At 46.5% G+C, this 24,973-nt stretch overlaps 1 protein-coding gene across 1 annotated transcript in view; it reads right to left on the reverse strand.

Moving 5' to 3' along the window:
* Positions 1-24,973, reverse strand: part of SLC6A11 (solute carrier family 6 member 11) — a 124,582-nt gene that overhangs the window by 92,880 nt on the left and 6,729 nt on the right. The window contains exons 4-5 of the mRNA XM_003894103.3: positions 24,562-24,652; positions 3,321-3,453 (exon numbers count right to left, since the gene is read on the reverse strand). Of these exons, the coding sequence (XP_003894152.1) occupies positions 3,321-3,453; positions 24,562-24,652 (224 nt within the window). The remainder of the gene's footprint in view (positions 1-3,320; positions 3,454-24,561; positions 24,653-24,973) is intronic.

A 24,973-nucleotide genomic window follows, 5' to 3' on the forward strand; every position in this document is an offset into this window, starting at 1 on the left:
AGCTGGGAAACTGGGGACCAGGCTGTCACTCCTGGCCTGATACTTATTCACTATGAGACCTCAGGCAAGCCCTTCCACTCTCTGAGCCTCAGTTTCTTCATCCATAAAATAAGGGCAGAGGTGAACCAAACCATTTCTAAGGATTCTTACAGCTCCAGCAAACTGCATCTCATCCAGGATACTAATGCTGGCCTTGGGCACAGGACACTTGGAGGAGAAACCCAGTCTTCAGGAAAATACTTACTTGGCTCATCTGGTTTCAGCATTTCCCTTAAAAGCACCATTTAGAAAGAGCTGTAGCCAATAATCCTTGAGCACCTACTATGTGCTATCTCATTAAATACCTCTTCATAACCAGTCCATAAGAAAATCACCATAGTCCTCCCATCACAGATGACAGGTATGACAGTATATCCAGGACATGGACTGCATGGTCCCCAATGCTGGAAGTTAATCCCAGTCTTCTGCTTCCTACTGGAGGATCCTTGAGCAAATTATTGATCCCTCCATGCCTCAGTTTCCTCATCTGTAAAATGGGGATAACGACAGCCCCCATCATGGGGCTGTTCAAAGCCTAAATGCAGTAGGCATGAGAAGCACAAAGGAAGCACTCATAAATATTAACCATTACTACTGATAATTATCATGCTGCCATCACTACCACTCCTACCAGAGATGAGAAAAACGAGGTTCAGGGAAGATGTGTGAAAAGACACCACTCAAAACAACACAATGTTCTACATCTTAATTGAGAGTCCAGGGGGAGGCAAGGAGGGAGTTGCCTGGGGTCAGTGTTGAAGCAGGGTCACTATGCAACGATGGCCAGGCTGCCCGCCCTCCCTTAGCCCCAGGTTCTCCACTGGTAAGGTAGAGGCAGCAGCTCGCCAGGCTGTGAGGATCTGTAGCTCTTGCAAGATGCCAGGGAGTGGAAAGCAGTGGATAAGTGCTCACTCCCTTGCCTTCCCCATAAGCCTCTTGTGAAATCTCTGAGATCCTAGCTGTCGGCCCTTCGTCGAACTCAGTTCTTTGCATTAGAATTCTCCAGCGCTCAGACTTAATTGCCCAGTCAGCAGCAAAGGGCCCCACTACCGGACTGAGTCTTCTCCTGCTGGCTAAGCGAAACCGCACTGCTGCAGCCCACAGTCTGGGGCCTGCAGCTCAAGGCCATATGAGGTCCTGGAACAGTCCAACCATGTCTATACACAAGCCTCGTGCAGGCAACCTTTCCTGCACCCACACACAGCCGCCATCCCGCCAAGCCCCACAGGCCTCTGTGTCAACTCCCAAGAGGTGGTAACCATAGCAGAATTAGTAATAATACCAACCATGATACCTCCTCCCTTCTCTTCACGGTTCATGAAGCACTTTCATATATTGTCTGGGTAGGGTAGAGGCTGTGTTTTATTCATCTTTAGAAACCTGCTGAATAATGCTAAGTATATAGTAAATACTCAGAAACAACAACTTGAATTATCTTTATAATGAGATTTTTAAAGATTGCCACTTAGTCAGCATTTACTATTAGTTACTCTCTCTGTTGAGCACGGGCCATACTCAACTCTCCTTGCATTTCATCCTCACAACCACCTCATGTGGTGGTAAGCTCACTTATCAATCACATCTTACAGAAGAGGAAACTGAGGCTCAGAGAAGTGGAGCGACATGCCCAAGGTCACGACTAGAGAGTGACAGACCTGGGGTTTGAATCCTTACTCTTATACCCTCCAGCTTTTTTCCTGGAAGAGGCAGCAAGGAAGACGATGGGAGACTGTGTGTGGAGTCTGAAGAAGTAGATCAATAATGACACAGTTTTATAGTTGGAAAAAGAAAAATCCTATTTTCTTCATGATACAAACTACAAAAAGCAAATATAAGCAAAATCACCTTGGCTGCAGGGACATGAGAATCTCTGCTGTACTTTCTGCGGTCCCTCTGCATCTGTGTGACTGTTTTAAGTGCACCCTCAGCTTCCAGATAGCCCGTAGCACGGAACACCTTGGCTTCCTTCCTGCAGATCCGCCCACCTCAAACATTCTAGCAGTTTCTTCTTCATCCTACCCACCACTGTGGGAGCTGAGGGGAACATCTTTTGGAAAAGGGCCCAGAATTGTTAAGTTCCTGTTTCCCTGGAGGTTTTATCTCCAGCAGCAGCCCCAGCCAAGAACTTAGAGTTTATGAGCAATGGCCTATGGGAAGGAGGCAGGCAAGGAGGGATGTGGTCAGTGCAACCCAGGCATAAGAGATGCTTCATTTCCCCCTTTTTTGTAAGAAAAAAATGAATAGCAAAATGAGGAAACCATTGGCATCGACAATCAGCCACAGGATTGGGGGCGATAGGGAATGGTGGGGACTGTAGCCAACCAGAGCTCCCTGGAAGGAGGTGGCAGCTGCTCAGTTCAAACACATGCCGCTGTGTGGGCAGGCAAGTCCAGGGTTGCCAAATCTTACTTTCCAAGGGATGCCAGAATCAGATTTTTTTTTTCCACATGAAATATCCTGATTTTTAAATGTTGTCAACGAATTCTTCCCCTCCCCGCCTTTTTAAAGTAAACACAGAAGTGAGTTGGATTTGGCTGCAAGTTTCTAACCTCTGTACTGATCCTTGCAGTGCACAGCATTTTCACTCCCCAAATGTCCCCATGGTCCCCTCTGCTTCCCAGCCCCTGTGCAGTAGGTGACACCGTGTCTCAGGTAGGTGACACCATGTCTCAGGTTCTGGCCAACAGCCTGTGAGTGGAAGAGCCACGTGTAACTCCCAGACCATGGCAGTTAAAAGCTAGCCTCCTCCAGTTTCTCTTCCCTGGTAAGGCAGCAACCCGGCAGCACATGGTGCAGGTGACACAGCAAGGCTGCAAGATGAAGCAGTTTCTCTTTCCTCCAGACTCCAGGTGAGGGAGGAATACACCCCTGAGATCTTGGGGTCTGTCAGTGGAGGCAGCCAGCATCACCTGCCCTCATGCACACCTAGAACCCCTGTCTTCATTACCAAAGAATCCTTGTAGTAGTTCAGCATTTCCCAATTTTCAAAGCACTTTAACCCTCTTACCTTGTATAACTCTCAACTCAATAAGACAGACAGGGCAAGGCTTTATTATTTCATAGACGCGCAAACTGAGGCTCAGAAGGTAAAATTGAACTGTCCTAACGTGGGCGGCCAATAAGTGCTGAAGGTGGGTAGAGCTCACTCTGGTCCAGTGTTCCTCCCGCCTCCCAACTTAAGTGCTAGCCTCTGCAACATGAACTCCCCATTATTCTCTGGGTCATCTGTGAGCTCATGCCTTCCCCTGCCACGATTAGCTGCTTGAAGATTGACCTCTTACCTTTCCTGTAGACTTGGTCCCCTTCCAGATACAGAAGTAACAGATGGTCCAGGCTGCCAGGAGACACAAGGCCAGCTCCCAGCGAAGGTTCCCGATGTGCTCGATCCCATCGGAGATGGCCAAGACCCGGCGCCTGCAGAAGGTAGGGTGGAGAGTCACTGGGGCTGGGGCTGGCCCATCTTCAGCAAAGCTAGTGCTGCAGAGGAGCAGGGATTGGCCCATGTGCTCATTCACCCACGTCCACCATGGGCCAAATGTCTCCTCTGGGGAGGACATGGGGCCTCCGAGAGGAACAAGACGCAGCCCTCTGGACCCTGGATCATGGATTCACTCTCTGGGGAAAAAGACAGGCAAGTCTACAAATGTAGGACAAGAACAGCATGGAAAGGGCTCCGATGGAGGATGCATCCAGCCTACCTTGGGGTTCCCAGGAGATCATATTACCAGCCATAAATATCCTATATTCCTCCCTGAAGGGAGCCCCTACATCCTGCCCTGACAAACTTGAGGGGGGCCATAGGACTTGCTTTGACCATTGTTTGACCAACAATAAAACACGTGCCATTTCAGATAGAAGCTTCCAGAGACTGGGGGTATGGTTCTCCATCATCTCTTCTCCCTAACTCTGCTGTCATTACAGAAGCATGTGTCAAGACAGAGCCTTGAAAAACCTGAGTTCCTGAGTGACCACCTGCTACTGTGTCAGAGACATAGTCTGAGCAGGAAATAATTTTGTTGCTTGAAGCTGCTGAGCTCTTTGGGGACATTTGTTACTGCAGCATAACCCAATATATCCTGACTGCTACAGTGGGTCAGGGAGAGCTTCCTGAAAGAAGTGATATGTGAGCCAAATTGTGAAAGGTAAGTGGAATTTGGTCAGAAGAAGGAGGAAGTGGAGATGGTTTTAGGTGGAAGGAATGGCATGACCAGAAGTAGAGGATGGTGTGCTTTGGGAACAGCAAGCTGGGGTGCAGGGATCAGAAGGAAACAGCAGGAAAGGTAAGCAGAGGTGGTACCAGGGGGAGCCTTGACTATCATGCCAAAGTGTAGAGGCTTCCCAGAGGGCCCAGGCCACAGGACAGGGAGGACTCTGGGTGAGCTAAGCTAATGCCACCAGGCTCACTTCCCTCAGAACCCATCAATTCTTCAGAGTTGATGCAGGCCTGGCTCTCAGAGCCCATGCCTGGGGTTTGTGTTCCTTTAAAGTCAAACTCGCCACGCTCCATATTGTGCAGAACTATGGCACCAACACAAACCCCCTCTCCAAGCTTGCTCCACGAATCCCATTCCGGCTGCCAAACCAACCCCCATCAGACCAAGCCAGTCGCCTCGGCACTCTGGGAACGTCCTTTGAGAAAGGAGCTCCCATCCCACCAAGCATGAAAGCCACCCTCAGTGTCTGTCTCCCTGGGAATCCGCTCAGGGCCTGATTCTGCATTAATTACTCAATGACACCAATTAGCACTGGTCTACAGGCTCCCTCCAGCCCCAGCCCCGCCAGAGAAATCAGGCAGGCCCCCAAACAAAATCAGACTGTGTGCAGTCATAGATTTACTCAAAAGGAAATCAGCTTTCATACCCTTAGCCAGGAGAAGTGGGAACATCCACTGAAATACAATACATATTTACTGAGCACCTACTAGGTGCCAGGCACTATGTCAGACCCTAGGATAAAAAAGATAAGCATCATATGGCCCTTGCTCTCTACTAGAATAAGGTGGACCAAAAAAAGGTCCCAGTTATTTATGAAGGAAAGGAGGCAGCCATTTAATTATAATAACAATTGTTATTTTATTTGCTTCTTATGTCTTAGCAGTCTCTGGCTTTAATTCATTTTAAAACCACAGGCCTTATTAAATGAGGCCTTTAAGAGAATCTATGAGTATAACAGAGTAGCATGTTCCCGAGCATGATCCCTGGGCATGATCCCTGATCCCAAAGGTTTGCCAGAAATACAAACCTTTCTGCACCCCCACAGACCCACTGGGTCCCAACCTTTGCAAAGTGGCTCCCAGGGAGCTACACTTTGTGATTTCCCCTAGGAGTTCTCATACACAGTAAGGCTTGAGCACTACAGAAGTAGAGTTTTTGGTAATGAAGGAGTGATCTCCAAATGCCACCCGAATCATTTTTAAACTTATTTTTTTTTGGAGGGAGGAGGAGAGGGGTTTGAGGGAGGAAGTCATGGATCCCTTGAGAAGTTACGGAAGGGATGGACTTTCTCCCCAGAGAAACACACTGGCTCCCAAAATGCTGCAGGAATTTCAGGTACCTACTGGCTCTCCTTTGCCCAGATTAAGAGCTGTGTGGGCTTACCCTGCCTTACACACGGCCACCCAAAGCATCCCCAATGCCCATCAGCTGGTGAACTACAAGAGACAACCCAGAGCTGGAAGGAATCAGGGCTGCTGCTGACAGAAACAGCCCAGGTGTACTCTGCACCAGCCCACTCGAGATGCTGAGCTTGTCACTGGGAGAACACACGAGGTCCCTACTGAGCCGGGGTGTATGCACGCGTATGCACATGCACACATGCATGTACACACACACACACATACACACACACACACACACGTGCCTTCTTGTTGAAGTAGTTGTTTTCTGAACCTGGGACCTGAAAACTGGAACCCGCATGGGGACAGAGGGAGAAAGCGGGGCAGGCCCGCCAGGCACAAGCTGGCTCAGATCCCCTCTCTTCCACAATGTGGATGCTGCAAACTTTTGAGTCATGCAGCCTGCTCCGGCACCCTCTCGCTTAATTGAACAATCTAATTCCCAGAATGGGAAGCAGATTACTAAAAGCTACGGAGGATGAATTGCTCTTTTGTTTTACCAGACACTGTTTGAAAACATCCTCAAACTATTTTCCTCAGGTTTTACCAACGCTGACTTTAACTAGGAATGGACCTTTGGTTTCTAAAGGAAAGGGGGCTCAGGGGCCAGGTTCTCAGCCTGTAGGGCAGTGGGGTTGTTTTGAAACCCACAAGGGCAGCCTTTGAGAGGATGGGGGCTGGGGCACTCAACTCCGGAGACTTGGAGAAGGCACAGCTCTTCCTGGGAAAAAGCTTTCTTAATGACCCTCCCCCATGAAATGCTGGGACAGAAGAAACGTCTGAATAAGGAAGAGTTTGCTGCCAACACCCTGGCCAAAAAGGACCCAGAGACAGACCTCCCCCGACACTGTTAAGGGAGCGGGAAATGCTGAAGCCTAGATGGGTCTCTGCAGAGGGATCCGTTTACATGAGTAATATTTAGTGTGTACCTACTATGCGCCAGGCCCTACAGCAGATTCTTCACGAAGCACCCTTTTCAGGCCATAGTAGAGTAGTATATCTGGAGCTTTCCACCCAGAAGCTGCTCAAATCCCAGCCCTCTCCTTACCAGCTGCTCCACCTCGGGGAAGCGGCATCACCTCTCTGAGTCTCAGCTTCCTCATCTGTAAAATGGGAATAATGATACCTACCTTCAATGGCTTTTCAAGCATGAATGCATCTAACCCTCCCCCACAGTTCTTGAGATGAGCACAGTTATCATCACCATTTCAAAGACAGCGAACCTGAGGTGTAGAGAGGCGAAGTAACTTGCCCAAACTCACATCCTCAGCAAGAAACAGAGCTTGGATTTGAGCCCCAGGATCTTGGCTCCAGAGCCCACACTTTCAGCCTTGATTCCTCCATAACCCTAGCATCACCCACCACTTTCCTTTCTTAACAAATTAAAGCTACAGTAAATGCACACCCCAAAGCTGTCTTACATGTCTTTGTGTACTAGGAGAGAGGAGTGTACGGAACATGGCATTCACACATTCAGTAATTTATTTAAACAATACTTACGAAAGCATCATTGGTGTGCCAGACACGGAGCTAAGCCTGGGGGTCTTTAAAGAGCCCGTGGTCTAGTGGAGAAAGCAGATAAGGAAACAGCAGCACATGGAGAGGGTGGGCACAGAGAAAGGTGGGGGAAGCTCCCAGGCACAGCAGGAGACCCCTGTGGGGATCAGTATCAGAGTGGGGGTTTGGGGGTCCTGAAGGGTAGGAGGAAAGTTAGCAAAGAAGAGGGGGCATATGCAGGAGAAAGGCCCCCAAGGGCAAAAGCCAGGAGGCTGGGAAGAACACCACAAGGCCAAAGAAGGGCACGGTGGGCTAGGTGAGTGCAGCTTGGGCTGGGTGAGAAGTAGGGTGAGGAGGCGGCCACATGGGGAGCAGGGGCTAGACTGTGAGCCTTGCTGAGGGGCCAGGGCTTCTTCCTGCGGGTGACAGAAGCCTAGGGAAGTGTTCAACAGTGGTGAGACCCCATCAGATGTGCGTTTTAGAACACTGTGGCTGCCATGGGAAGAATGAACGGTCAGGGTGGGGCAGAGGAGTTTGCCTCCATTTGAGCAAGCAATAGGGAAGGGAATAGTCCTAGAGAGGAATGGGTGGCTGGAGAGCAGCAGAGGAACAAGGTGACTGCCTGGGGCAGCCAGCGGCAGGAAAGAGCCAGGGCTAGGCTGACACCAGGTTCACACCACGGATCCTTGGATGGGTAGGGTGGGTCTTTAGGCTGAGCAGGAGTGAAGTGGTGCTTGGAACAGAGGAAGAGATGATGGCCAATCATTCTTTTAGATAAGATGATGTGGAGCTGTTGGCAAGACACTCAGGTTGCTGCAATGCCCAGAGGCTACTGGGTCTCTGAATGCCCCCCAGAAACGACATGCAGACAGGGAATTCATACCTGAGCCCTCAGCCTTCAGAGTATCGCGGGAGACCAGAGAAGGGGGAAGATGGGGCCTACAACCAAGCCCCCAGAACCCCAACATCTTAAGGCAGCAAAAGGAAGGGAGTAGCCCTTGGAGAAGCAGGGAAGGAGTGGGCAGAAAGTCAGGGGAGCAACCCAAGGAGGCGGTATCCTCAAGGCAGAGGAAGGGGCATCTCCAGCAGGCAAGTAGCTGACCTGCAAAGGCTGCAGGCCAGCCTTGTGAGAGGGCAATGCCTGCGGGACTTGGGACCAGGAGTAAGGAGGCCCGGAGAGCCACTGTTTGATCTTAGAGTAGACTGGGTTGGGGGCAGATGAGAGGTGAGACCCTGAGCCACGTGGCTCCTTCAGGAAGTTTAGCCACGATGAGTTAGGGAGAGGTGGCAGCAGCTAAAGGGGCCACAGGGTACAAGGGTTGTTTGATCCACATTTGTTTTGCTTTCAGGTTGGTGTAACTGGGCTAATTCACCAGAAAGATATGGAAGAAGGGAGAAATTTCAGAAACAGGAGGGAACAGGGGATAAGAGAGGAGGAGAAGAAGTGAAGGCCCTTACGATGGTGGAAGGGAGAGAATCCATAGGCGGAGGTGTTATGCCAGCCAGGCATGGAGATGTCCTTTCTACTCAACAAGAGGGAAGGAGTGGGGGAAGCTAAGAGGGTGGCTCAAAAGCAAACTACATCCTTCCTTCCTTATTAAGAGACTTGGAGGAAGGAGCGGAACTGGGAGGAGATGGCAGTGGTGAGTACTGTGCTCAGCACCACCTGACACCCTCCCCCATCTCGCTTCATTCAGTCTTCATGGCAACACCACTGCTGGGGCATGATTATATCCATTTCATGGATGAGGAAGCTCAGGGAGGTGAAGCAACTTGCCCAAATTGAGTCTTTTTTTTTTTTTTTGAGACAGAGTCTCACTCTATAGCCCAGGCTGGAGTGCAGTGGTACAATCTTGGCTTGCTGCAACGTCCACCACCCGGGTTCAAGTGATTCTCCTGCCTCAGCCTCCTGAGTAGCTAGGACTACAGGTGCCTGCCATCATGCCTGCCTAATTTTTGTATTTTTAATAAAGACAGGATTTCACCATATTGTCCAGGCTTGTCTTGAACTCCTGACCTCAAGTGATCCTCCTATCCTGACTTCCCAAAGTACTGGGATGACAAGTGTGAGCCAACCATGCCCTGCCCCAGACTGAGAGTTGAAACCAAGTTCTTCTGATGCCAAGAACTTCTGGCTACACCAGAAAGTGAGCCCAAGGTTGAGAGGGTGTCTCTCACTCAGGCCTTCTCCTGTGCCTGATGGTCAAAGGATAGTGGCTGGAATCCCATGTCTGTTCCCTCTGGGCAGCTCACATACACACAGCTGCTGAGTCTGGAGAGAAGGAAACAGCGTCCCACCTGAAGCTTCCGGCTCCCAGCACAAGGGCTGGTTTGCACGGAGAGCAGAGCTGGAGCAGAACTCCCTCCAGCCTGGCACCCAGGAGGGCCACGTGGGAACAGCTCCCAGCCCAGCCTGGGGTGGCCTCATCTTCATGTTGCGCACGGAGCCGGCAAACAGATCACCTTTCTTTAACCTGCCACCGAGGAAAGTGCTGCCAGGGCCCTGGAGACCGCCCTAAAAGCTGGCGCTGAGGGGCTTAGCTATAAATAGCCCTGCTGGTCTCCCAAAGCAACAAACACACAAACCAAAAAAGGCCCATCACCAAAACAAATGTGCTTTCCTGGCCCCTGCCGGGGAGCTGGCCGCTGCCTTGGAGAGTCTGCTCTCACTTCTCCAGGAAGAAAGAAGTACAGTCCCCTGCACTCTCCACATTCACGGGGGACTCTGACAGAGTCCACAGCAGGGGCCCCTAAACCAAGCCAGGGACTCAGCCAGGCCTCCTCTGCAGGAATTTCAGGCCTCTGCATCACACACTTATTCAGTCCACGCTACAGTGATGAATAAGCAGGCTGTTCCACCTTAGGGAACTTACTGTCTAGGGGTATAAAGGTATCAACAAGGATAGTTACAGCTTGCATTTTGCACCTGCTCACCATGCCACGTGTAAAATCTGATCTGACCTTCTCTGCATCTTCTCAGGCGAGGACAGCTATTATTCCCACTCTACAGATAAGGAAAGTGTGGCTCAGGCAGGTGACATGCCCAGAAAGCGGGGACAGATCTTGAAGCCGTATCGGTTCAATGTCAGAGGCAGAGCTCAGAATCACTGCCCTGTCTTGGGAAAGATGGGGAATTGTGTGATTATGGGTGTCAGTGGAGCCAGGACCTTGGGGAGCCAGGGAGTGCAATCAGGGACCGACATAGGCCTAAGGGGTCTGGAGCTACCTCTCCAATTCCCTCTGACCCTGCAAAATCCTACTCTTTGTCCACACACCAGACTCCATCAGTCCCCAAACATCCTGCACTTCCTCACATTGCAGCATTCACTCCCATGATTCCCTCAGCTGGGAACATCCTTCCCAATTCTCCCCAGCTATCTATATTCTAACCATCCTTCAAGCACCAGCTCAAATAACACTAAGCCTCACAAGTGCTTCCTTGGTCCCCACCCCAACCCCAGGACCAGCCCCTTCTGCCATTCACGCTAAGCAAAAGAGCACCTCACTGTGTACCAGGGACTTCTAGGCCAGAGCTCAGCAAGCTTTTTCTGTAAAGGGCAAGGCATACAGTCTCTGTCCGAACTATTCTCTATTCCTGCAGGGTGAAAGCAACCACAGGTCATTTGTAAATGAATGGGTGTGGCTTTCTTCCAATAAAACTTTATTTACAAAAACAGGCAGCAGCTGAGATTTGGCCAGTAGTTTGCTGACCCCTGTCCTAGGCTAATGCTTCCCAAAGAACACTAATCCTCCAATGTCCTGAGTTCCCAGGTCAGGCTGGGCTCTCATTTGAGAAACTACTGCACACTAGAGTTTCTTAGAGATGTTCATTGCTTAGCAGAATATTAAAGGCTCTGAGAAGTCCTGAAACAACATTTGCATAGCTTTATCTAACTCAATGTTTCTCAAATTTATTGAGAAGTGTTCCTCATTGAAATGAAAATTAAAACCACAAGACATACCACTTCACACCTACTAGGATAGCTATAATCAAAAAGTCAGACAACAAATGTTGGTGAAGATGTGAAGAAATGGAACCCTGATATATTACTGGTGGGAATGCAAAATAGTTCAGCCACTTTGGAAAGCAGTTTGGCATTTTCTTAAAAAGTTAAACACAAAACCCAACAATTTCACTCCTGGATATAAGCCCAAGAGAATAAACATATGTTCAAACAAAAATTTGTACACAAATGTTCATGGCAGCATTTTTCGTAATAGCCCAAGGTAGAAACAATCCAAATGTTCATCAACTGATGAATGGATACACAAAATATGGTCTATCCATGCAACAGTATTTTATATAGCTACAAAAAGGAATGAAGCACTGATTCATGCTACAACATAGATAAAACTTGAAAGTGTTATGCTACACAAAAGAAACCAATCACGAAAGACCACAAGTTGTATGGTTCCATTTATATGCAATGTCTGAACAAGGCAAATTCACAGAGATAAAAAAAAAATAGCTGAGTGTTGCTTGGAAGTGGGAATGGAGATTAATGGTGAATGGGCAGAGAGCTCTTATTCGGGGGATAGAAACACTCTAAACTTGTATCGTGGTGAGGGCTTCACACTTGGTAAATTTACTCAAAACTGTACACTTAAGAGGAGTGCATTTTATGGCATGTAAACTACAATAAACTTTCTAAAAAGTTAAGAAGGAAGGGCTCCCCTCTCCCATCCCTGTTTCTGCTTTTCCAAAGCAATACTTCCTAACATCCTGGAGAACACACACTTGGGAAGGCGTGTCAGGCACTTTCGTGTGCTATCTTGCACACCCATTGTTCAGAGGAAACTCAGGCTCCACAGAAATAGCTACCTTGTCCAAGATCACAAAACCGGTAGGTAGCAGAGCCTGGTCTTGAACCTGTTCCTTGATCCCAAGTTTAATGCCTGTGCTGCCCCTCTGTGGCTGGAGGGTGAGACTGAGGGCAGCAGGAGAGAGTGCAGGGAGGAAAGTGAATCTAGAAGTGGGGACTTTCCAGAGGAGCAGGAACCCAGGGAAATGCCTCAAAACTTAGGACTCACAGGGAGAAGTGAACAGAGGTCCTGAAGGTCAGGAGGCAGAGTGCATAAGGGGAAGGTGAGAGACAGAGGAGCTGCTGCAGCTGTGAGGAATCCACCACGGGTCATAACGCAGCCATTCTCACTTGCAGAACGTGGATCCCAGGTGGCAGGAAGGGCCTCCCCCACCCCACTGCGGGGGTCTGGGTCCTTAGATTCCTGCCCCTTATTCCTCCTCCCAGGACTCAAGCAGCTCAAAAATGCCACCCAGGTCACGGCTGCCCCACAGGTTCCCCACACGTGCCCAAGGGGAAGCAAATCTGCATTCAGGAGCAGCCAGAAGCTCAAAGCTGGCCCACCTGTGCCCTGGCCCCTCCGAAGTGGTCTGCATTAAGGACTGCAAGAAGCCACTGTGTGCCCTGGATGGGTGGTGGCCAGGATAGGCATGAGAGCCTCAGGAGCAGCCCTGCACAAGGAGGTCAGAGCGGGGAGTGGATGTCTGGTCCCAGTCTGGGCGCATCCCACTGGGAGACCACAGGTGGTCACCTGTTTTTGGAATGTCACTTCATCCACCTCAGCTCTAAAATGAAAGTGAGGATGGGAGGTCTGTGGAAGGGGACTGGATTGTGAGGAGTTACCGCTGACCGGCAATGTCACACTGTCCACAGCTCACTTCACGCCAACTGCACTTTTAAGTGCTGTCTATTTACACCCGTTCTACAGAGGAGGAATCTTGAGCTTCGGCATTACCTGCTCAGGGTCCCAATTCCTAAATGAAAAGGTCACATTGCCCCAGCTCTGGTGCTTCTCCCCCATCCTGCATGTCTTCCATCTGCCCCTTAGTGAGAAGAGTGCAAAGCACAAGCAAGGGATGTGTGTGTTTGGGTGTGCATGTGTGACCCTGGAGAGTTTTATATACTTCCTCATTGTTTTATTAAAAACAACCTAGTCAAGTTATTCTGCTCCTGACCCTGAATTAAATCATTCACTCATCAGTGCCTTGTGCCACTGGCTGGAGGGCCACATATCACACACTAGAGGCCAGCATCAGTTGATAACTTCCTCATGAGTTTCTTCCTTCATCCCTTCCTCCCTTTTCCTATCAAATATATTCCCCATCTGCTGAAAAACAAAGAACAAAAAAACAAACCAAAAAAACTTCTTTCCAGAGCCTGAATCCATGGGGCTGCAGAGAGGCGGCATACAGCAGTCCAACTCTGCACCTGGGATAAAGCAGGCAGCTGACCATATTTCACACACAGGAAGAAGCCTGGAACGGCGGAGAGATGCAGGTGGCTGGGTTTCAGACCAGCTCGGGCTCTGGCCCACCATGAGAGGCATTTTGGTCAGGTCCCTTAGTATCTCACGTCCTCAGAATCCCCCGTGTGAGATGAGAACTCAGATACTGATACTACATCATTTATAACCTGGGTGGATGGGTTAAATGAGGTCATGTGCTTAGAGGGCCCTGTGCAGGGCCAGGGTATACAGTAGGTGCTTAGTAACCAAATGTGACTTCCTTTTCTCTATTGCACCCATCAGGATGTAGAAAGAACCTCATACAAAACTCTTGCAGTTCAGTAAGTTGCTGCTTCCTGTTCTATACTGTAAGACATCTAGTGTGAAAAATACAAATACCCATCTGGCTAATTTTATACACAAATATGTTTACTGTAATGATCAAGAACTAATAATAACAGGCGACCACAGCTATTCAGTATTTATTAAGCCCAATTACTACTAGTAGTGCTATAACAACAATTATTCCCATTTTGCAGACAAAGACAGTGAATTGCAGAGAGATTTAAGCAGCAAGTGGAAGCAGCAGGATTCAAATTCTTGCTTTCTGGCGCCAAAGCCCAAGTCTCTAGGTCCCCACACCACACCACAGCACGGCACTTTTAAATAGCGTTTCAACAACTGTGCATACAAGCAGAACCTTGATCCTCGGCTGAAGGGCTTTCAGTATAGTATTCGGATGGTGTCATCACTAGAAGCATTAATCGGTCCTTCTGGGGAGGTGTTCTGGGCAGGAGGCCATCCCTGGCATTGATGGTTTAAGGCAAACAGACCTTGGGTTCTCCCTCAGGCCTCCACCCCTTACACTTATTTGGCAGTGGGCCAGGCTTGGTGCCTCATGCCTGTAATCCCAGCACTTTGGGAGCCAAGGTGGGTGGATTATCTGACGTCAGGAGTTTGAGACCAGCCTGGCCAACATGGTAAAACCCCAACTCTACTAAAAATACAAACATAGCTAGGTGTGGTGGCGAGTGCCTGTAACCCCAGCTACGTGGGAGGTTGAGGTGGGAGAATTGGTTGAACCCAGGAGGTGGAGGTTGCAGTGAGCTGAGATCGTACCACTGCACTCCAGGCTGGGCGACAAGAGCGAAACTCTGTCTCAAGAAAAACAAAAAAAACAAAAAAAACAAAAAAAAAAACTTAATTGGCAGTGGAGAAGTGCTTCTTGGTGCCTGGCAGATAGGGGTCCTGGCTCTTGCTTCAGGGATGGCCACCAGGGTGGGTCTGGCTGGGGACAAGGGAGTGAAATTGCAGACTTGGCATGCCCCTCCCTACTTCAGCAGCTTGGAAACCCAAATCCTGTTGTATGCTGTATTTTCTTCTTTTACTTAAACCTACTTCCTACATTTTCTACAAAAAAGGACACAGATCACTTTTGCACTAAAGAAATCAAATGTCCACTGGAAAACCTGTTTCTATGAAAGGGAACCGACGGAAGAGGAGAATTAAATTTCTGAACCTGGGAACTTGTATGCTTTGACAGACAGGGCAAAGAGGAGAGTAAGAGGAGTGGTACCAAGAGTACAGGGAAATATGGGCAGGAGGAGACTCAACTGTGAACAGAGTTCTCTCTTAGGGAAAAGGGCTAGGGGAGACACATTTATAGGTTATATTTAATCTGACATACAAACGTATCCCATTTATATGTCTATTGTGTTTTCACTGCTTACAACAATAATCACTTTTTTTTTTTGAGATGGAGTCTGGCTCTGTTGCCCAGGCTGGAGTGCAGTGGCGCGATCTCAGCTCACTGCAAGCTCCGCCTCCTGGGTTCACGCCATTCTCCTGCCTCAGCCTCCTGAGTAGCTGGGACTACAGGCGCCCACTACCACCACACCTGGCTAATATTTTGTATTTTTAGTAGAGACGGGGTTTCATCATGTTAGCCAGGATGGTCTCGATCTCCTGACCTCGTGATCTGCCTGCCTCGGCCTCCCAAAGTGCTGGGATTACAGGCGTGAGCCACTGCGCCCGGCCAATAATCACCATTTTTAACATCAGTTAAATATTCAACAATTAGAACAAGAAGGTCACAACACTCTGTTAGGGCAACAAAGTGTCGATCTGGGTTTGCTTTGGTGAATTGGTGAATCTCCTGAGAGTACTGCATGTGGCCCAAGCTCCCACTCAGCACAAGTCTGGTATGTGTCCTCAATGGGACCTCTTCCTGTTCCCCCAAACCCTAACCAAGGATCCCCAGCGCCTCCCTGGTGGGGAGGAGTAACAACGGCCCTCTCCTTGAGAGAAGAGATCCTCTGTGGGGCAGCTGGTTGGTGGGTTTGGGGCACCAGGGGCTGCTTGGGGCCACTAGGAGCCAAGAAGCTGGTTTTGGGTTCTGGGAAATCCCTCAGCGTTTCCAAAATTATGTTTAGTTAATGGTAAAATTGAATTTTTTTTCTTCTGCCTGCATTACAGGCATTAGTTCATTTAAAAAATTAAATGAACTAATATCAAGACAAATGGTAACTAAACAAATAAATACATAAAGATTAACAAGGTGGAAGCTTCTACTAGCTTCTTCTCAACGTCTGCCTACAAACTCCCCTTTGTGTTACAATCTTCCATTCACTGGAAGGAAACAGTAAATGATGAAGCATTCAGAAAGCAAGCTTCATTTTACTTTTCAGGGCTAGATATCTCTGTGGGCCTGTAGGCACATATAGGAGAAAGAAAGGACTACTAGTTTCTTCACAATGTCTGCCTACAAACTACTGCAAATGGGATTTGTTACACAAACAGGAGGGTTCATAATGATAAATAACAGCTTATTCACTAACCCTGTGGCTCCTATTTTTTAAATTATGAAATCATGTTCCTAGTTTTGTTTCTAATTTAAATAATACAAAAAAGTACAAAGCAAAAAGTAAGCCTCTCTCTATAACCTCACTTGCCCCCGAGTCCCACTCCTGGGTAATCTGTTAATAGTTTCTTATGTATACTTCCAGACATGGTTTATGGTTATAAAGGCATATACAACACATGTATTACATACGATATCATACACAACATTCTACAACTCACCTTTTTCACTTACTGTTAGCTTCTCTGTGTCAACACATTTTCTGCCTAATTCTTTTTTAGCAGTTGTATAATTTTATCTAATTGGTATCATATTTAAGAACATTTTACATGTCCTTTTTAACTATCATATACAGTGCTGCTGAGGACATGCACAGGTTCTATGTAACTAGCGAGGTCATATCGCGAATAAACTTTCAGAAGTAGGATTTGGGGACAAAACTTATGTGCAGCCCCAGTGCTGCAGGTTATTGCTAAATTGGCTTCTGTTGCTGTTGTTTAGAAAAAAAAATGGGGCCTTGAGAGTTCAGGCAGATTAAGAGCTGCCCATCTGCCTGCATCAGAACAAGTTCGCTAAGGACGCATGAGGTTAGAAGACCTCACAGCAAGTGGGAGGCTATGGAGGAATTAATACATCAGAGAGACCGTTCTCTTACTCCCTTCAGTGTATTCTATGGACAAGCATGGCAAGACTGCTTCTACCCTGTCTTTCCCAACAGTGCAGGGCACCACCACCCAGCTTCCACCTCCGCAGGAAGGAGCCTTAGGTTCCTGCACCTGGACCACATCCATGGCCTCCACCCGCAGCCTGGGGAGGCTGCCTTATCCTCAGGCCTGATTACACAACTCTAAGAATAGAACATTTGCAGGCATCCCACAGAATCACTGCAAACCCTTTAGAAGTGTACAGAGGCCCTTCATGCTCTTCTCCAGGCTCTTTGACTGCCTTGCCATTCCCCAAAGAGCCTCCCACTATGGGGTTACCACCCCCGCTGCTCCCTCGGTCCTGTAGCTCCTGGGACCTCCACACAGCTTGCTCCCTCACTTCTCTCAGTTCCCTGACTGACATGCCACCTCCTCAGAGAAGCCTTCGCTGATCCTCAGACACTTTCTGCCCTCTAACCCTGCTGACTTTTTCTTCAGGAAACTGAACTCAGCTTAATCTAATATTTTCTGCTTATTTGGTTATTGGTGCTCTCAGATCCGTAAGGATGAGTTTTTGTTTTGTTCATGTTGCATTCCAGAACCTGCAATGAGACCTGACATATAGTAGGTGCTCAATAAAGACCTGTAAGTGCATAGATGCTCTGGCCCCTGCCTGCTCTTCAGTAAAGTTTACCCTTAGCCCCTAGGATCTAAATGCAGTAGCATTGTGGGTAAAATCCATAAGCTGCAACACACAACTTCAGATCTCTGCGCTCTTGCTTTTTTTATTCTCTCCACCTGGTATGTCACTTACTCACTCCATAACCAACCACAAGAACTTCTATTCATCCTGCAAAACCCAGCTAAAGTATCACCAACTCCATGTAGCCTTCCCCAAAGTCCAGGTATCCAGGTTTCCCCAGCCTCGCTCTGCAAGCCTCCTACAGATATATCTGTTACCTCATAATTCAAAAACTCTTTTTTTTTTTTTTCCTACTTTCCAGCTTCCCCTGCCAGGCTATGTGCTTCTTCAGGGAGAGCCAGTGTCCTCCTCCTCATCTTTCTGGCTACTTATAAGATGTCCAGCACCCAGTATTTACTTAGAAAAATGTCAAAAGAACAATTAAGTGAAGACAAAATACACTGAGAAAGCTCACCATGCCTACTGTGAGGGGAAAACAAGGCCTTGCTTGATAAGCCTTCTGTAAAGAATCTTAAAAAGAATCCACACAGACTTGTAGAGATCTGGATAAAGTCTCCTGTGTAAAAACAGCTACTATTTATTAGCACTTACCACATGCTAGGAGTTTTGTAAGCATCATCTCATTCCATGCTCTTGACAGCGGGGTGGGTACGTTTACCATATGTCATCCCGTTTTCAGAGGAGCAGACAGAGGCTCTACAGGTTAATCAGGGTCACACACCTGACAGGTGGAAGGGGCAGCTGCTTAAACTGGGCTCTAGAACTTGCCACTAAAATCTGCACTTTAGCTGTGGGGTGATGTGTTGGGGGTATGGTGGGGCCAGGTAATCCAAACTAGCAGAACAGGATGTTGCCACACAGCATGCAGTGCTGACCTAGGAAAGGGTCCGAAGGACACTTCTGATGCTGAATCAGGAGGCAGGAAGGCTATTGTAGGCAAACAGACCAACTGTGCACAGGCCTTGGCAGCTTGGGCCCAACCATGACTCTGTACCTGTAGAGATGGGGCTGGAAGGGACCCTGTGCCTCCAGTAGCCAGAACTAACACAGGCACCCCACTTATGACCCATCAAAGTTCTCAGAATGTGTTATCTCATTTAATCTTCACAGCAGCCCGGAGAGGTTGGTAAGGCAAGGAACAGAGTTAACCCCATTTCATATATGGGAGAACCAATTGCAAAAATCTATTTACATATTAAAACCTTTCCAAAGAGCTTAAAATGGGCTGGGCTTCCTACAGGAGAAGTCTCATTCATTCAATCTTCATCTCAGCCTTGCAGGTGGGTGTTCAGGTAGGTGTTATCATCATTTCCAATTTACAGATGTGGACACTGAGATCCAAGGGGGTAAGAAACATCATTCACTCTTTCATTCATTCATTTCAACAAATATTTATTGAGCACCTAGAATGTGCTGGCAAGACAATAATGAACAAAACAGATATCATCCTTGCCAGCATGGAACTTAAATTCTGATGGAGAAAGACAGAATAATCAAATAAATATACAAGGATTTCAGATAATATAAGAACTATTAAGAAAGAGTGATGGGGCATTAAGAAAGAGTGATGGGGTTGAGAGGGACTGGGGTGCAGATTCCACGGGCATGGTCAAGGAGGGCTCCCCATATGACACTGACATTTGAATTAAGATTCAATGGTAAGAAGGAGCCAGACACACAGGATCTGGTGAGAAATCTTCTAGCAAAAGGAAAAGCAAAAGCCAAGAGACTGACCCTGGGACAAAGCCCGTATATCCGAATATACAGAAAGAAGGACAGAAAGAAGGCCAGTGTGGAGGAGAGTAATGTGCAGAGGGGAAGACAGGCCTGGGAAAGAGGCAGGGAGTCACCCCAGTCCCACAGAAAGAACCAACCTTCACTCTAGTTCCTCTGATCCCAAATCTCATGTCCAAAGAAAATCAATTAAAATATCCACGTGACTCAAAAATAAACACTAAAAACAAACCTCCTCCAGTGGAGATAAACCAGAAAAATAAGGCCTCATCCTTCTGAATAAATAGAACTGAATACCCTTAGAGCTTAATTTGGGCCCAGCACACAATATGTGCTCAACATGTGCTTGCTGAATGGACGCTGCGCAAAAACAATTTTGGTTGTATACATAGCAAGAACGGAGTTGCTCCCCCAACCCTGGACTAACAGGACTTGGAGGCTTGAGAAAGGGAAGTGAAGATGAATCAATGTCCATCTGATGCCACAATATTGGTTATGCACTAAATAGCATTCAATCCCACCAGAGGGTACAGGCTCAAAATTTAGAACTGCAGACACATTTAGATAAATGCACGGATGCCAGATGCATAATGGGTTACTAAGGGAAACGAGGGTGGCCTAATTTTGAAGCCTGACATTAGGAAGACAAGCAGCCCTGGCCCTGTAGGACCCCCCATAAGAGTCAGAATCCAGGACTGATCTAGGGCCCGAGCTTCTCTCATGGGCTAAGCCAGCAAATTTAATTACATCTGAAAAGGGAATTGACACTTCAAGATGGGGGTGGGCAGGCCAGGTGCCCATGGCCAAGGCAAAGCCATGGCCAGATGCAGGCAGAGAAGTAGTGCCCTATAAATGATTTTAAGGTTATCTGTGGGCTTGTCTCACCTCTGCTTCCAGAGACTAGAACCTCATCTTCCACCTTTGCTTCCCCTAAATAAGACACCGTGTCTTTCTTATGTGTACCAGGAGCTCAGATGTTTGTCAAATGAATGAACTATAATAACAGACAGCCTAGGCAGTCTACTTTGAGCAATGTGGCCTTCACTGAAGTCCCTGGAGTTGGAGGCAGTATGAAAAGGACAACAGGATCCCATGAAACCAGACACACAAGGAAACAACAAAGAGAGATGAAGAAATGTTTTTGAGGAAGCTTGATCCAATACTTGAAGAGTGCTGTCACACAGAAAAGCAATTAGGTATGCTATATCAAAGCCCCAGAAATCAACTTTTGGCTGAATTTAAGGAAGAACTTATTCCTAACAAAATGTTTCCCAGACTGCATTTAGCGGAATGCGAGCATTCAGTGGGTGGAGTACACTGGGGCAGGGTCAGAGAGAGGGAAGGGATTCTAATTTAGTCCATAGGAAAATAAGTTTGGGAATTTGGGTTCAGCAAAGGTAAATGGATATTCTCACTGAAGGACACAGCTTTCATCCCTTCTCAAACTTAGATGGCTCAAAAGCTTTTCATAGGATGATATGAACATCTCATACAATCTCTCTATTCCAATCTCAGCTCAGGGGTAAAGAATTAGAGGTGTCTGACAAAAGCATAATTGTATGAAGGGGTGTGTGTCCCACTAGTATTTGAGTACTTTTAGGATACAGGATTCAACACTGCATGGATGATACAAACAGAGATGCAATCTGAATAGAAAACTAGAACCATGGGTTCATTTTCTCATGAACTTTCATCTTGAGTAACCAAGTAGCTGGCAGGATGGTCCATACTGATGAGCATGCAGACAAACTGCCCTTGCCTGCCCTTGGTGTACAAATAAATGGATAATATGGATATTGCAAAGGGGTCCTGGAATTAATCAATGCTGTTGGGTGAGAGGCTTAATGACAGCATGTGTTCTTGCCAGAGCCCACTTTGACTCTTCTCATATAGTATTTTCTAGGACATATTGCCTGCCTGTCTGCCTTCCTCATCCGTCCATCTAGTCTATAAATATTCACAGAGGGCCTTCCATAGCCTGGCAATGATGAGTAAAACCAGACAAGGTGCCGCTTCATGATTGCCTATTGGGGAATACAGACAACGAACAAATATTATACAAATAATGATTTAATTAAGGTTTTCCATATATGTTACAAAGGAAATGAATGGTGCAAAAACAACAGTAACTAACACAGAGACCTTGTCCAGTCTGGAGTTTCAGGGTGAATTCTCTAAAGGAGCACAGAAACTGTTCTGCAGAACCCCAAATGTGCAGGTCCAATACAAGTCTCTGACATTCTTCCAGGAAACCTCAGCCCAATGAGACTGGGAAAGACCACAAAGGCCCACCCAGCACAGAAGTCTCCTTTCAAGTACAAATCTAATGGATTTGAGACTATGATTCAGTAGGCCTGGGGTAGGTAACCAGGTGATTAAAATACTGCTACTCTGTAGACCACATTTAAGTAGCACTACTCTATAAAGCACTTTAAAAGATGTAAACAAATGGAGAACTAGCTATACCATGTCCATAGACAGAGAGGTTGGATCATAAAGATGTCAAATTTTCTCAAATTAACCCATGAGTTCAATAGACTTTTAATCAAAACTCTCACAGAGTTTTTTTTTTAATTGCTGTTCTTGTTTAATTCAACAAACTGATTCTGACATTCATTTAGAAGACTAAAACAATTTTGGAAAAGAACAAGTGAGAGACTTGCCTTACAGGCTCAAGGCTTACAAAAAAACTATAGGTGTGGTATGGGCACAGAGACAAAGAGACCAATGGAACAGAACAGAGAGCCCAAACACAGACTTGTGCTTAAAGGAAATTATGTGTAGAAGATGGCACTACAAATCAGAAAAGAATGAATGATCAGTAACTCCTGCTGGGAAAATAGGTTATTTATACATTAAAACCTGGATTTCTACCTAAAACAACATTAAAAACATAAAATTCCAGATGGATTATACTCCTAAATGTGAAAAAAAAAAAAAACCAAAAAACTGTAAAACTCTTAGAAGAAACTACGGAAAATTTTTTCAACTTTGGGGTAGGGAAATATATCTTAAATAAGACACCAACTGTGCAAACCCAGAAGAAAAATTGACAAATTCGACTTCAGTAAAATGGAAACTTCGGTATACCGTAAATAACAAAGAAAAGCCACACACTGGGAAAAGATAATATCTAGAATGTATCAACAATTTCTATCTGTAAGAAAAGACAAACAATCCAAATAGAAAATAATATAAACCTGAAGTTCACAGGTACAGAAATCAAATAGCAAAAAACAGACAACAAAACAAAACATGAAAGGGTGCTTAACCTCACAAGTAATCACAGAAATGTGAATTAAGATATCATTTAATGCCCATTACACTGGCAAAACAAAAACTGAACAGACCAAGTGCTGTCCAAAATGTGAAGCTATAGAAATTCTCACAAACTCTTGTTTGGAGTGAATTAGATTAATTTTTTTTTTTTTTTTTTTTTTTTGAGACAGAGTCTCGCTCTGTCGCCCAGGCTAGAGTGCAGTGGCGTGATCTCAGCTCACTGCAACCTTCGCCTTCCATATTCAAGCGATTCTCCTGCCTCAACCTCCCGAGTAGATGGGATTACAGGCATGAACCACCACACCCAGCTAATTTTTGTATTTTTAGCAAAGACAGGGTTTCACCATGTTGGCCAGGCTGGCCTCAAACTCCTGACCTCAGGTGATCCGCCCACCTAGGCCTTCCAAAGTGCTGGGATTACAGATGTGAGCCTCCATGCCTGGCCTAGATTAATTTCTTTCTAAAGCAATTTTACATTATATGATAAAACTGACAATGCATGTATGCCACAACCCAGCAATTCCACTCAAGGAAGAACAGACTAGACATTTTTACTCAGTGTACTTAATAATAGTGAGAAATGGGCAATAGTCTAAATGCCCATCAGAGGACCTGGATAAATACAATATAGGCCATTCATACAATGAAATACTCTGGTAGAAAAATGAAAGAACCAAAGCTACATGTGCCAATATGGATACATCTAAGAACCAATATTGAGAAAAGAAATAAAGTTGTTATAGAAAATGTAAGTAATAGATACTAGTAACATAAAATTTGAAAAATATGCAAGAAATACCTAGGTGCTATTTGGGATATATATACGCTAGTATAAAGATGTACATGAGAGTGGTAAATCTAAATTCAGCATAATGACCTCTAGAGAGGGCAGGAGATGAATGGTATCTGGGAAGAGAATAAAAATCACTCATAAATCACTGCCCCACCACACACACATACACTACTATTAATCATCATCAGAGTAATGGAGGCTTCTTCAATGAAGCCAGGACTTTTTAGATTGCAAAGCTTCAGAAAGCATTTAGTCCAGCCTTTGACCCATACAGGAAACTTCTCTCCAATACCTGGGGCAAGGGATCCTTCTACCTTTATAACAAACTTGCAAGTCAGGGCCACTGTGTATGGTTATACAGGTCGGGCACCACACAATTCTGGAATGTATATTTCATAATGTAAATTATGACCCCTTGGGTTGTTCAGTGTGCAGTGTACACAACCACACTCGGCAGACCTGTGAGGGTCACAGACCCTTTGGAACTCTGATAAAACTAGGCCAATTTCTGGGAAAATGCCCATCCACACAAGTACTACTTACAATTTCAGTGGATTCAGACACACCCCCAACAATGATTGGCAACCCTATACTGGTCAACTTCCAGGGACGGGTGCTCACAACCTTCTGAAGTACTTCCAGACAATGCAATGCTGTGAGACCAAGCTCTTCCCTATGCACATTTAAAACCTGCTTCTTTATAATCTCTATCCATTAAAGTTGATCTCCTTCCTTTCCATATGACAATTCAGCTACTGAAAGAAAGCTAATCCATCCCCCCTAGAGATTTACGCTTTCCAGGCTAAATACACTCTTGACTTAGCTTATTGCAAACAGGTTGCATCTCTTCTTTTGCTCAAAATGAATTTTTAAACTGTCTATCCTTTCACTAAGCACTTCCTGCCCTAATAAGCAACTATGCACGCTGACATGTTATCAAAGAACAAGAAAACATTTCTCTCAGCTGCCCCTTTGGGAAACCTCTGAAGATGTGCACTCTTGCTTCCGAAGCCGTCGAATGCTCACAGAAGCCAGGAAGTGCCAGGCTGGAATGAAGGATCAGGCTTTTTCCAGGAATACAGGCAAGACCAAGTGAGCAGAACCAGGACAGAGCCCCCACAGGCCAAAGGAGACAAGTTCTTCTCCACTTACTCCCAAAACTCCATGACGGGGGAGGTGGCATTCTGCAGAGACACATGGCTGTAGTTGCTCACATTCAGTTTCTGGAACTCCACACAATTCTCTACAGTGGAAACAGACAAGAAATAGAAGAAAATTAACCTCCATGAAAGCTGAATCCTGAAAAACATTTAGGATGTGCAACTAGGCATTTTCATGTAGCCACTAATATTTTACAAACAGTTAAGAGGTTTGGACTGATTAGAACAGGAGGAAAAGTTTATGGGGAAGGGGACCTTCTCTCTCCCATTCCCAACCAACACTCCCTATCAAACCGTCTCCTCTACCCTTGTTCCCAAATCTTCTTTTCTTTTTTCCACTTCCCTGTCTGAGGCCCATCCGTAGCATTTAGTTGTCTGGCTGAAGGGCTCTAGTGGAATAGAAG

The sequence above is a fragment of the Papio anubis genome, chromosome 2 (assembly GCF_008728515.1).
Source record: "Papio anubis isolate 15944 chromosome 2, Panubis1.0, whole genome shotgun sequence".
Classification (NCBI taxonomy): domain Eukaryota; kingdom Metazoa; phylum Chordata; class Mammalia; order Primates; family Cercopithecidae; genus Papio; species Papio anubis.